This window comes from Diabrotica virgifera, chromosome 2 (genome assembly GCF_917563875.1).
Source record: "Diabrotica virgifera virgifera chromosome 2, PGI_DIABVI_V3a".
In the NCBI taxonomy this organism is placed as follows: domain Eukaryota; kingdom Metazoa; phylum Arthropoda; class Insecta; order Coleoptera; family Chrysomelidae; genus Diabrotica; species Diabrotica virgifera.
The window spans coordinates 33,042,465-33,057,610 of NC_065444.1; the positions used below are offsets into that span (position 1 = coordinate 33,042,465).

Sequence of the window (15,146 nt, forward strand, 5' to 3'; positions counted from 1 at the left end):
ATAGCTTACAAATATCTAGGGCATGAGTTTCGCTTAGGCCGAGATAACCAGACAACTGAAATACAAAGAAGGATAGGTCTCACATGGGCTGCCTTCGGTAGATTAAATAACATTTTCAAGTCTAATATTCCAGTTTGTTTAAAAAGAAAGGTTTTTGACCAGTGTGTTTTGCCGGTTCTTACATATGGTGCAGAAACACTAACTCTGACAAAAAGAACAATAAATAAAATAAGAGTTACACAACGCGCTATGGAAAGATCAATGTTAGGTATTACCATCAGAGATAAAGTACCAAACCTAGAAATAAGAAGAAGAACAGGAGTCACGGAGGCAGTTGAAAGAATAGCCATGGCTAAATGGGCTTGGGCAGGACATGTTGCCAGACTGACGGATGACAGATGGACCAAAAGGATTCTGGAATGGCGACCAAGGCAGGAGGCATATCGAAGCAGAGGACGACCACCGACTAGATGGACGGATGATATCAAGCGCATCACCACAAATTGGATGCAAGAAGCTCAAGATAGAAATAGGTGGAAATTTTTACGGGAGGCCTACGTTCAGCAGTGGACAAATATAGGCTAGTTGATGATGATGATGAGTGCCCAAGAATGTCTCAACCGAGACACTCTTAGGGCAAGAGTCTTTATTTTACCAGACAGCAAAGCCCCTTTAAAGTCTCTAAAGTCATTTACTTGTGAGTTAAAGTTGGTTTGGGAATAAACAATTCCTCAAGAATATGGCGGAACGCAACAAAGTTACTTTGATGTGGCTGCCAGGTTACAAGGAAATTGCAGAAAATGAGAAAGCTGACAGCCTCACAAAAGAAGGGGCTAATGCCCCATTCCAAGGTCCAGAATCCTTCTGTGGACTATCGAAAAGCCACATCAGAGAGGAACTTACTTCGGACCTAGGAACTCAACCAACTACGACTACATTGATCTAACACACCAGAACAAAGATAAGCAAAAAGGCTCAAAAAAGTGTTGCCTACTGCAAAAAACCGTTTATCGAAATGAGTAAAAAAATATCAAAATGGCCATTGATCTTCTCATTGGTCCTTGCCTTTTGAGATATCATCGCAAAAAATGGGCAAATCAGATACTGAGAACTGTCGTTTATGTGACAACGAAAAAGAAATGGCAGACCATATACTACGCAAATGACAAAAATTACTAGAAAGAGTCACATAGGAAACTAGTCACTTAGGAAGCTAATTAACTTCATCAGAATTATGGAGTATTGGCATGCTACAGTTTGACTAGATTAAGGTATTGTGTCATGATTATGTCACCCGACTGTTTTCAGCTCTTGGCCTATTTATTATAATTTAATAGACCCTTTTTGTTTGCTGAAATTGATTTATGTGTTTGTGAATGCATTTAAAAGGGGGTCTTTTGTAACAGGTACACACCTCGATATTTCTTTTTTATTCTAGAAGTTTTATTGATTTATTATGTAAATATTGTTTCTCTTTTTTCTGTACTATTACTTGTATTATGTAAACATACAATTTTTTTCCGGAATATTTGCGGAAGATTATGTTTCTATAAAAAGGAAACAAAATTGTATATTGAGTTAGTTGTGAATTTGAAACCGTCGGTGTGCTTTGATATGTAACGGACGCGGTACAATTTGTAAATTTGTAATTCGATAAATTAGTAGATTTGGTGCAATAAATAAATTAGATATCGTAGTTTGTAAAATAAAGGATATAAATTCAGCATTTTTCATTTGTTTAAAAGTAAGTTATTAAAAATAAATAAAGTCAACTAAAATTAAACATTAGTGCCTAAAAGATCATAGAAAAGTCAAGTCAGTTTTGTAACATTCGTGTCAGCAGTGGGATAATAATAAAGAAAATAAACTCGGTTTAAATACAATGTGGAATTTTTAATAATAACTAAATATAAATCGTAATAAATAAAATGTGTAACCATGTCTTCACAGCATAAGCAGAAAATTACTGACCTGGTCCGTAAGGAGCTACGAAACGAATTAGAAGAGAGAGACATGGACACTACTGGGAAAAAAAGGCTCCTATGAGGCAGTACAATGTTGGAAGTCCGTTTGAAAGGATAGCTTTGGATATTAACGGGCCATTTCCAGAAAGTGAAAATGGATGCAAATACATGTTGGTCGTAATGGATTACTTCACGAAATGGGTTGAAATCTACGCAATTCCGGACCAGAAGGCCGCCATTATTGCAGATGTGCTAATCAAAAGACTGTATCAGCCGTTTGGAGTGCCTCTGGAGATCCATAGTGATCAAGGAAGGAACTTTGAGAGCGATCTATTTTGAGGGAATCTGTGATAGAATAGGCATGAAGAAGACAAGAACCACGGCCTATCACCCGCAATCGGATGGAATGGTGGTGCGTATGAATAAGACAGTCGGCAAGTATTTGACAAAGATGGTGTCCAATCATCAGGGAGACTGGGATCAGTACCTTCCGTTCTTCGCAATGGCCTATAGATCTGCTGTTAATGAATCAACGGAACAAACACCAGCAAAAGTCCTATTTGGACGCGAGATGCTTCTACCCTGTGATTTAAAGTTTGGATGTCGACCTGGAGAAGATGTGGCTGGTGAGGATTATGTGAATGAATTACGAAGAAGAATGGGCGATATATACACGAGTTGGTCCGTTCCCATCTTCGAATGGACTTTTTAACAGGTACACAGCTCGATATTTCTTTTTCATTCTAGAAGTTTTATTGATTTATTATGTAAATATTGTTTCTCGATTTTTCTGTACTATTACTTGTATTATGTAAACATACAATTTCTTTCCGGAATATTCGCGAAAGATTATGTTTCTATCAAAAGGAAACAAAATTGTATATTGAGTTAGTTGTGAATTTGAAACCGTCGGTGTACTTTGATATGTAACGGGCGCGGTATAATTTTTGAATTTGCAATTAGATAAATTAGTAGATTTGGTGTAATAAATAAACTAGATATTGTAGTTTGTAAAATAAAGGATATAAATTCAGTGTTTTTCATTTTTTTAGAAGTAAGTTATTAAAAATAAAAAAAGTCAACTAAAATTAAACATTAGTGCCTAAAAGATCATAGAGAAGTCAAGTCAGTTTTGAACCAGTATGCTCAAATGATGTCTATAGGTCGAAGTGCGGAGAGGTTGTATGGCCTTATTGACCACTAATCTAATCTAATCTTGATAGGCCAGGAAACAGTCCTGCTCTTAGACTAAAGAGTAGGATATTCTACAAGAGAAAAAAATAGGTACTACGTGTACAACCTCTGTGTTTAAAATTAAGATAGTTTTGTTCATAAACAAGTTAGTTAGTAAAAACTTTACATGCAGAGTTGCCGTTCTAAACTTTTTACTTTTTAATTAAATCTAAATATATCGCAAAAAGTTTCATTAGCTACATATTGAGTCAGTTATTACTATCGATGCCTCCAAAACTTCCAGAAAATTGTTTTCATTAAATATAATTACGTAGAAGATACATAAGCAAAGTTTCTTTTCAAGCTCTACTAGATATTAACAAAAGTAAGCGTCTCTAAATAACATAGATATATGAAAATTCTCCACATTCTACCTTCTCCATAACGGGAGTTTAAACGGGAGTTTGAACAGCGCAAATTGCTTTCGCGAGCGAAAATACTATTAACAAAAAGTTATTTTCTAAAGCAAAAAACACGTGCTCACATATTTGGCGGAGTTGGAGGAGGCGGTGAGAATAGTATATTGCAAAATATGAACCAAACAGGCTTTGCTTATAATATTTCATATTGTTTTTTCATAGTAGGAATAAGTTAATTAATTGAATAACTTAGAACAACAACAATACATGCGATAAAACTAAGTTTTTGAGAAAATTAGCTATAAAAGTGTTAATCAAATCCTGAAATACCAACTATATAGTGCTAGTCAAAAGTCCGTAACCCCCTCGTATCTTTTGAACGGTTATACCTATAATAGTAAAATTTGGAGGGAGGAAATAAACGGCCGAAAGCTTCTTAACTAGTCATGGTAGGTGACGTAATAGTGACAGATGACGTTACAGAGCCACAGTGACCGATAATTTTAAATGATAATTTTAAATGGGACCTTATGGCAAGTGATACCTCGTTTGAAAGGTATTGAAAATACCTATTAAGTCATTCTAATTTTGTTTGAGTTTAGGCTAATTTTGATGAATAAATGAAATAAATATAAAATTGTAGTTTCGCATAATAAAAATTTAAAATTCCGTTTAGTTTATTAACTTTAATTTTAGAATCTTGTCGAAATTTTTTAAGAACTCTAACAAAAATTTCGATATAATTTAAAAATTAATGTCATTAAATTTTCTGCGCAGAAAATTTAAACGAACGTGTAAACTCTGTTTTTTGTGTTCTTTTCAAATGTGCAAGCGGATTCTGAAAATTTCAATATAGAGGGTGTTGTTTTAAGGTCACAATGAAGTTATATTTTTTGTTGAACGGACCTGGATTTTTCTTATGATTAGTGGCTGGGTGGTTTGGGATTTAAATGAAACATATGTGTACCAAATATCAAAGAAATATACAAGGCGGTTCTAAAGTTATGCTATGATAAAATGCTGTGTAACTCGGTTATAAAAATCGGTGGGGCAATAAAATGTAGTAGAGAGCTGGTATAGGTGAAATTTGCTAATCATTTTAGGCACGATAAGAGTCTATAATTTAAATAGTAGAACCTAAAAGAAAACGAATGAACACCGTGTCATCACTTTTTAGTGGCACATGCGTCGACAGTGGCGCATCAAACGTTCCACTTATAGACGGGATCAATAAATTAAAAGGAACCCTTCCTCACTTCCGAATTCAAGCTTTTTCATTTTTTAAAATTGTATGTGATTAAAAAATATAACTCAGCGTAATTTTAACCCACCACCCCCTTCCTCTTGCCCCACCTTCAAGAACTTCATTTTTTTTATTATTTTTAGGTGGGATGCAATCAATTTTAAAAATTCAAAAAATTCACACGCATTGTTGATGTTTTTACAAAATATGTCTATATTTTATAGGCGTGAAGATTGAGTGTACATAACTTAAAAAAAAAAATTAATATTTTTTTTTGAAAAAAGCGTTTAAATTTTTTTTGGAGATAAGTTTTTTGGAGAATAGTTTTGTGATAGTTTTTGTAATAGTTTTTTGGAGATGCAAGTCTAATTTTTTTGTGTCTTATGTATTTTATCAAACACTATATTTTTAAATTTTTTCAGATTTTTCCCTAAGATTCCCCATCTTCAAAAATCCGAAAAACTGTGTTTTAGGGGGTTTTGGGGATTTTACCTATTTTATAGACTTCAAAGTCGATCAAATCCATGTTTTTTATAGGTAATATGTTAATTGAAATAAACCCGGTTAGACCCCTTAAAATCCCCCTAAAAAAAAGTTTTTCGGATTTTTGAAAATGGCGAACCTTACGAAAAAATCTGAAAAAAATTATAAATATAGTGTTTAATAAAATATACAGAATATAAAAAAAATTGACCTGCAGATATTAAAAAAAAAATACGCCTTTCTCAAAGAAAAATATTTTTTTTTGAGGCTATATACACTCAACCTACGGGTCTATCAAAAATTGACATGTTTTGTAAAAGCCTCATTTATGCGTGTGAATTTTTCGAAATTTTAAAATTGATTTTATATCATCTAAAAAAAATAAAATCAAAAAATTAAGTTTTTGATGGTGGGGGAAGAGGGAAGGGACTGGTGGGTTAAAACTACGATGAGTCTTATTAATCACATAGAAACTAAATAAATGAAAAAAAATCCAATTTTGGAAGTGAGGGAGTGTTCCTTCCAATTTATTTAGGGGGCATCCATAAACTACGTCGTTGAGAAGAGGGAGGGGGGGGCTTGCTTATTACGACGGAATACGACAGGGGGGAGGGGGGTATGAGTGACCATTCGACGTCGTTTAATATATTGGTAGCTATATTTAAATTTGTCGCTATTGTGTCTATAAAAATAATTTTTTACTAGCTTCTACCAGCATTAAAGTATCAGATATTCATATAAAAACGTATAGTTTTTGATATGAAATTGAAAATAGAACAAAACGTTTACGAATAAATATACCTTTGTTAAAATTAAAAACAATAATTCTATTATAGATACTTTTATCGCATACTTTTCATTTCGTTTTTATTATCAGTCACAGCGTTAAAATAATATTAGGTAGCACTTTTGTACAGGACAGCAAAACAATCAGACATTGTTCTTTGGGTTTAAACAATCGCTTCTATATACAGAACAACGGCTGGAAGCAAAAAATATTAAATTCAATTTCATATTTGTCAATGTTAGTTCATTTATGTGCTGCATATGTGTGTGAAACAACAGTTCTGAAGAACGAATAGAAATAAAATGGCATCGAAATCAAAACAAAATAAATATCAAGATTTATATGATGCAGTTAAGAAAGCATACCCCGATAAAAGTGGTGTTTTTTGTCAAAATAAGGCTAATGAGTTGTGGAGTGAATTGAAAAAAAAGTACGCAGATATTAATGACCTACATAATAATACCGATTTGGAAATATATTTATTAGTTATCTCAGGATTCGAAAATAATTAATGCATTTAAATAGCATTGGACCAAGATTGTACGCGTACCCCCTCATATTTGATTTAAAAAAAACCAGAAATAATATTGATTTTTTTTAAATCAATGAAGGGGGGTCGTGAGTTGCAATGACGACGTCGACATGGGGGGGGTCGTCTCTAAACGACGAATTACGACGGAGGGGGGGAGGGTATTAAAAAGTCCAAATTTTTTACGACGTAGTTTATGGATGCCCCCTTATCCCGCCCATAAGTGGAAAACTTGATGCGCCATCTGTCGACGTATGTGCCACTAAAAAGTGCCGGCACAGTATTCATACGTTTTCTTTTAGGTTCTAGTATTTAAATTGTATGGTCTTATTGTGCCTAAAATGATTAGCAAATTTCACCTATACCGGCTCTTACTGCCTAGTATATCTATAAAGAACCACTTCAGTGACAACCATTCAGCATTCAAGTATTTCCGTTTTCCAGTGATACACTGTATAAAGCGCATCCACAAAATGTGCTCATCCAGAATTTTATCCAGAAACTCATATATCGCATATTGACAACCGCGTAAATCCGGATCTGGTGTAACTCCCGAATGATCCATTATAATTTTGAAGGTCAATAAGGGATGAAGGGAGCGCGTGCAAGCGACGCTCCGTGAAAATGGCAAGGTGCATGGTTTACTTACCAACGTCAGATGAACCACTCCAAGTCCCCTGTTGAGCTTGTCGAGTCAAAGAGGGGATTCTAAAGTTATGAATCCAGAAATAACTGGACAAAATCAATAAAACACCCTGTAAATCGGTTATAAAAATCGGTGGGACAATAAATGTAGTATATCTGCAACCACCTCAGTGACTCCTATTCACCATTCAAGTATTTCCGTTTCCCGACGAACCATCCTGTGTAAAACGCATCCACAAAATGTGCTCATCCAGAATTTCATCCAGAAATTCACTTATCGCTTATTGACACCCGCGGAAATCTGGATCTGGTGGTAACTCCCGAATGATCCATTATAATTTTGAAATTTAATAAGGAATAAAGGGAGCGCGTGCAAGCGACGATCGGTAAAAATGGCAAGGTGCATGGTTTACTTACCGACGTCAGATGAACCACCCCAAGTCCCCTGTTGAGCTTGCCGAGCCAAAGAGGGGATTCTAAAGTTGTGGATCCAGAAATAATTGGACAAAATCAATAAAACACCCTGTAAATCGGTTACAAAAATCGGTGGGACAATAAATTTAGTTTATCTAGAACCATCTCAGTGGCCCCTATTCACCATTCAAGTATTTACGTTTCCCAACAAACCGCCCTATGTAAAACGCATCCACAAAATGTGCTCATCCAGATTTTCATCCAGAAATATACATATCGCATATTGACACCCGCGGAAATCCGGATCTGGTGTAATTCCCGAGTGATCCATTACAATTTTGAAGGTCAATAAGGAATGAAGGGAGCGCGTGCAAGCGACGCTCGGTGAAAATGGCAAGGTGCATGGTTTACTTACCGATGTCAGATGAACCACCCCAAGTTCCGTGTTGAGCTTGTCGAGCCAAATAAGGGGATTCTAAAGTTATGGATCCAGAAATAACTGGACAAAATCAATAAAACACCCTGTAAATCGGTTATAAAAATAGGTGGGACAATAAATGTAATATATCTAAAACCACCTTAGTGGCCCTATTCACCATTCAAGTATTTCCGTTTCCCAACAAACCACCCTGTGTAAAACGCATCCACAAAATGTACTCATCCAGAATTTCATCCAGAAACTCGTATATCGCATATTGACGCCCGCGAAAATATGGATCTGGTGGTAACTCCCGAATGATCCATTATAATTTTGAATGTCAATAAGGGATGAAGGGAGCGCGTGCAACCGACGCTCGGTGAAAATGGCAAGGTGCATGGTTTACTTACCGACGTCAGATGAACCACCCCAAGTCCCCTGTTGAGCTTGCCGAGCCAAAGAGGGGATTCTAAAGTTGTGGATCCAGAAATAATTGGACAAAATCAATAAAACACCCTGTAAATCGGTTACAAAAATCGGTGGGACAATAAATTTAGTTTATCTAGAACCATCTCAGTGGCCCCTATTCACCATTCAAGTATTTACGTTTCCCAACAAACCTCCCTATGTAAAACGCATCCACAAAATGTGCTCATCCAGATTTTCATCCAGAAATATACATATCGCATATTGACACCCGCGGAAATCCGGATCTGGTGTAATTCCCGAGTGATCCATTACAATTTTGAAGGTCAATAAGGAATGAAGGGAGCGCGTGCAAGCGACGCTCGGTGAAAATGGCAAGGTGCATGGTTTACTTACCAATGTCAGATGAACCACCCCAAGTTCCCTGTTGAGCTTGTCGAGCCAAATAAGGGGATTCTAAAGTTATGGATCCAGATATAACTGGACAAAATCAATAAAACACCCTGTAAATCGGTTATAAAAATAGGTGGGACAATAAATGTAATATATCTAAAACCACCTCAGTGGCCCTATTCACCATTCAAGTATTTCCGTTTCCCAACAAACCACCCTGTGTAAAACGCATCCACAAAATGTACTCATCCAGAATTTCATCCAGAAACTCGTATATCGCATATTGACGCCCGCGAAAATATGGATCTGGTGGTAACTCCCGAATGATCCATTATAATTTTGAAGGTCAATAAGGGATAAAGGGAGCGCGTGCAACCGACGCTCGGTGAAAATGGCAAGGTGCATGGTTTACTTACCGATGTCAGATGAACCACCCCAAGTTCCCTGTTCAGCTTGTCGAGCCAAATAAGGGGATTCTAAAGTTATGGATCCAGATATAACTGGACAAAATCAATAAAACACCCTGTAAATCGGTTATAAAAATAGGTGGGACAATAAATGTAGTATATCTAAAACCACCTCAGTGGCCCTATTCACCATTCAAGTATTTCCGTTTCCCAACAAACCACCCTGTGTAAAACGCATCCACAAAATGTACTCATCCAGAATTTCATCCAGAAACTCATATATCGCATATTGACACCCGAGGAAATCCGGATCTGGTGTAATTCCCGAGTGATCCATTATAATTTTGAAGGTCAATAAGGGATGAAGGGAGCGCGTGCAAGCGACGCTTGGAGAAAATGGCAAGGTGCATGGTTTACTTACCGATGTCAGATGAACCACCCCAAGTCCCCTGTTGAGCTTGTCGAGCCAGTTTACTGATTGCGTCTACGTACATCCGGGAAGCAGCGGCGGCTCCTGCAACAAAAAGAGTTTTTCGTAAGTTCGGAAACTTGTAACAAGTTTTTGAATAAAGCATCTTATAACTTATATTGCCGAATAATACATTAATGTAAGTGCAATAAAATTACAATTTTGGAGACTTTGACAAGTAGGTACAGTCGGAAAAATGAAAGAATACCCATGAACGATCACATCAATAACTTATTTTGTATTTGCTGTCTTTTTCTATAAATAACAAACGTTTGTTATAGAAAAAGACAACAAATACAAAATAAGTGATTGATGTGATCGTTAATGAGTATTTTTTCATTTTTCCGTACGCTATGAGCTCGTAGGTAGAGGGGATAATTAAAAATTCGCGAGCGCCAGTAGTGACAAGTCTGTGTAAATTTTTACTGGAAATTTGACGTTTTGCATTAAGAGTTGCATATAATTTTTACTAAATATCTCACAAAAGTTGTTGTATTAAAGACTGACAAAATACTGGTTACAATGGTAACTGTGTATTCGACAGATTTCCTGTCGCTAAGCATAAAGTAAAGTTACGTTAAAAATTAATAACCATTTTCAATTCCGTTGCAAACCGAAAATACAGCAGCACTATATTCTAGTCCAATCAGAGAGTGCAGCAAGCACCTCTGCCGGTTTCTAAACTTATTAGTCTCTCATCAGGAGGCACATATGCTGCCCTCTCTGATCTAACCAAAACAAACCCCGGCGTGCAGTCAAGGGTTGCAACGAACGAAATGGCATAGATGCCCTATCGGCAACTGCTAGCAAAAAGACTCTGATGGCATATAAAACAACATGATGTTACTTTACATCCCACCAGACTGAAAACAATGGGAACCTTCTCTAGTTACACCTCCGAGGCTTCTACAATTTGCAAGCCATTGTAGAATGGTTGTTACTGGTTGTTATGGTTGTTATACCGGTTGTTACTTTAAAAAGAAAAAAGCAGGTTTTAGCCAGGATAAAAACACAACCTGAGAAACCGATTATTATGGAGTAAAAAACCGGTTTTAGGTTATAACCGGTAGGTTTTTCTCATCCCTAGATTTCTCTCACCTGTTTGATTATTATGCAATAATAGAACTCAACAAATTATTAGAATAGACAACGGAACCTAAATTTTAAGCATCTAACGAAGCCTTTGGGTAGTCGAGAACCAAAATGTAGGCATAGTTTGTTGCTTAACACTACCACTAGTACTAGAGTTCACCTATTTGATACGTCAGATTAAACGTCAATTAAAATTAAAACTGCCATAAATTTGGTTCTCAACCGCCTCAAGGCTTCCTTAAATTGCTTAAAATTAGTAATATTAGTACTTTTATTGCGGAATAATCAAACAGATGAGAGAAATCAGTTATGAGAAAGGGTGTTGGCTTATTATGAAGCAAAAAGCTCAATTTTTAGGCGGCCAAAAAAATAGTTAAATGCTTGGGCTAAGAAATCCAATAAGTAGAGATTTTTGTATATCAATAGAGCTACCTTCACCTAAATTTTAATGCAATTTTTCATTGTAAAACAACATTATCAGTTTACAATTGATAAAAAATGAGATTTTAGAAAAACTGTCAATTTTGAAACAGCTGTATCTTCGAATATTCTATACTAAAATCACAATAAAGATGCACTAGAACTAAACAAACCAAAATATGCACGTTGAATATTACGAGGAGCACTTACGAATCATGATTTACCATGTATAAACTTTGTAAATTATGATTTGGAATTTACAATGTATATACATTTTAAATCATGATTTGGGAGTGCTCCTCGTAATATTCAACGTGTTTTAGTTTATTTATTTCTAGTGCACCTTTATTGTGATTTTAATATAGATAGATTTTAATCTGCAAATGCTCATTTGAGGATTGTATTTAAAAACCCTTTCATTTGTTTCAAAAACAAATTTTTACAATTAGTTGAAAATCATAAAATTTTATAAGTTTTCTTCTCGTTCGTCTTAAGGGGAAAGGCGCAAAATGTCGCCTGTCAAAATTTTCAATGCTTTAAATGTATTAATTTTTTTCGAATCCTGACAAAACTAATAAGTATTTTTGAAAAACTTAAAACATAATGAAAATTACGTAATTACCGAGGGCCGAAAGTCCCTTAGAATAAATAAAAAGTTTCTTTTGAATGACATATTTGCAATTAAAAATCATACTAAATTTTCTCTTTTATTTTCACCCCTGTAACTTATTAAAATAAACATTATAGAAATTTTCAGGGACTTTCGGCCCTCAGTAATCATGCAATCTTTCATTCTGCGTTCAAATTTTTCAATAATATTTATTAGTTTTCTTAGGATTCGAAAAAAAAATGATTACATTTAAAACACATTGAAAATTTTGATAGACGACATTTTGCGCCTTTCTCCTTAACCTATAAAATAAAATGTGCCTTTTTCGGTTTTGCAAATTATTTCATTACATCAAAAAGTTGCATTAGAACAAGAAAATAAGACCTTTTTCGCTAAAATTGGTCTTTTCAGCTCAGAGGTATAAGGCGAAAATATATAGCTTAGAGATAATAGCTCTTCAAATATAGGACAAACAGGGCTATTTTGACCCTTTTGAGGGGCATATTACAGGCCCAGGACTAAAAATAGCTATAAGCTACTTTTTTAAGTTATAATGATATACTAAAATTTGGTAAAAATGCGCGGACATCCCACTACAAGAGGAGAGATTAACACCAATAAATAGTGACTACTTAAAGACCAAAATTAAATTTATTTCGCACAAACGGGCTGAAAGATAACTAAAAAGACGAAATGCGCAAAAACGATAGCGTCAGTTAACAATAAAATTACTTATGTTGTGTATTTGGAGATGTTATTTTTAGGGATTTTATAGACAAATGCTTTTATGGAACTATCTGGCGCCGCAAATAGTTTCTAAAAATTTAATCGGGTTAAAATCCTCATTTAGTTTCGTCGTCGAATCGATTTTATTAAAGGATTTTCGGACTTTCATGAATAAATTCATTGAGCTGATACGGACAGAGTTCTGCAAGGATAACGACCTGTTTGGGACAATGGCCATCCTGGATTTCGCATTATGACTTTTGGGACGTCTGTTAAATACACGCATCTCATCCTTGAGATGATCTGGAAAGTAATCCGCTAGAAGTTTCTGGCATGGTTAAATAAAATACGAATTCGACATTTGCACAAAAATCTAACCAAAAATTATTTAAGATAAAACGAAGGGGCATATCAATGATTTTTTTGGTGTAAATAATTTAACACACGTGCATAGAACTGAAAGTGACACATATAAGAAATCATACATAGAGAGTTTAGTTGCTTAATAGAGTTATATTATATAGTTTTATTAATTTTAAGGTTATGTACACTCAAACTATAAAAATAGACATGCTTTTTAAATGCCTGAACTATGAATGTGCATTTCTTGAAATTTTCACATTTACAATTTTACAAACGGAAAAATAAAGTTTTTGGGTTAAGAGGAGAGGGTGGCGGGATAAAATTGCTCTGTTGTAATTTTTAACCACATAAAACGCGTAAAAAATGAATCAGGTTGTATCGATCTTAAAATATATGTTTAACCTTGTAAAAACACAAAAACCCTTAGAAACCTTGAAAATACGTTTTTGGCGGAGGGGGCGGTTTGAACAGGTTTCACCCAATTTTTTAATATCTTAAAGAACTCAGTTATCGATTTTGTTGCACCTAAAACCTCCTAGGTATAGCTTTATTCAGCGTGGGTTGAAATTGCGCAACAAAGTGTTGGCGACTGGTATTCCTTTTCTCGAGAGATCTTTGTAAGTTTCGAAATGAAAAATTCTAGCAATTGGGAGGAACGGATATCATTGTCGAAATCGACGAGGCAAAATTCAGCAAAGGAAAGTACAATGGGTTGTTGGCGGTATAGCATGGAACTCCAACAAATTATTATTGGTGCCGATTGATAAAAGGGATATCAACACTTTGCTTGGACTGATTAACGAATGGATTCTTCCTTCTTCAACAATTTTTAGCGATTGTTGAAAATCCTAAGATTGCTTGAGCCATGAATGATTTATTCATTAAACAGTTAATCATTCAAACCTTTTTGAAGACCCTGATACCGGTACCCACACCAACGACGTGAAACGGCTTTGGAGGGAAGTTCCATCTACCATTACATACACCATGGTGTATGGAAAGACCACTTTGTGGGTTATCTTGCCGACTTTTACTTTAGAAGAACGTCTCCAACTCGTTCTTCGCTGCCGCATTCGCTGCCGCACAATTGTATCCATTGTCAGAATAAGGATAAGTAGTAACATAAATACTATATATTATACTATAGTCATATAAGTCAATATACTAATGTAGTGAAACAAAATGCATTTTATTATAAATTTATTTACAAAGTAATCCCAAAAGGCGCATCGCAAATTAAAAACAGGTTTATTACCACAACTAGAAGAATCTGTTTCATTGATGTTTTTATTTTTTTTGTCAATGACAACTCCATCGGGACTTACAATAGCCCAAACTTTAATTGTCTACTTAGTGTATATCTGATAATTAGATCCTATGTAAAACTCTCAATTAAAATTCCCAACAAAATTTCCCCAGACACTAAGCGACAATTTCTGCAAGGATAACGACCTGTTTGGGACAATGGCCACCCTAGATTTTGCACTACGACTTTTCGGGCGCCTGTTAAATACACACGTCATCATCAAAATAATCTAAAAGCCAACAAACTAAAACTTTCCGGCAATTGTAGAATGAGTTTGCTACTAGTTTAAGTTGTTGCATGTGTTATTTGAACTTTAAATTAATTTAACTTTCAATGATGTTTACAGTTAAATTTAAAATGTTCGCAGCAGTTGGGACATGTGTTAAATTATTAATTATTTTAATTTAATTATTAATTAATTCGCAGCTCTCATGAAATTAAATTATTGTTTTTATTTTGCTGATGTCAAAATGGTTTTACAGTGAAGGTAGCGCCAACATTAAGTTTGGACAATATTTACTAGCTTGTTTATTCTAAATCGTTATCCTGTTCTCACAGATTCTCGTTATAGGCGAGACAATAACGTACCAAAAAGCACTAAATCTACCAATTTCCGCAGTAATATGAATCGCTATGCAAATTTTTGCTAGTGTCAGGAAAGTTTGTGAACAAAATTCATGGTGGTAAAATGAAAATTGCATCTTGTGCACAAAGGAGATGCAAAGTGAATAGAACATGAAACATTTTACACTCAGAAAGTATCGACAGGAGTGAGTTCAATTTTGATACTAGGTGATTTTAGAGGTCGATGAACATAAATCTGATATCGAAGATGGTTCTCAAGCTAGCTGGTGCTCAG

At 35.0% G+C, this 15,146-nt stretch overlaps 1 protein-coding gene across 3 annotated transcripts in view; it reads right to left on the minus strand.

Annotated features, from left to right (window-relative positions):
- LOC114327276 (uncharacterized) overlaps positions 1–15,146 on the minus strand; it is a 758,694-nt gene that overhangs the window by 189,993 nt on the left and 553,555 nt on the right. For all 3 annotated transcript variants that reach the window (XM_050643570.1, XM_050643571.1, XM_050643572.1), the window contains one exon: positions 9,723–9,815. In XM_050643570.1, coding sequence (XP_050499527.1) covers positions 9,723–9,815 — 93 coding nt within the window. The remainder of the gene's footprint in view (positions 1–9,722; positions 9,816–15,146) is intronic.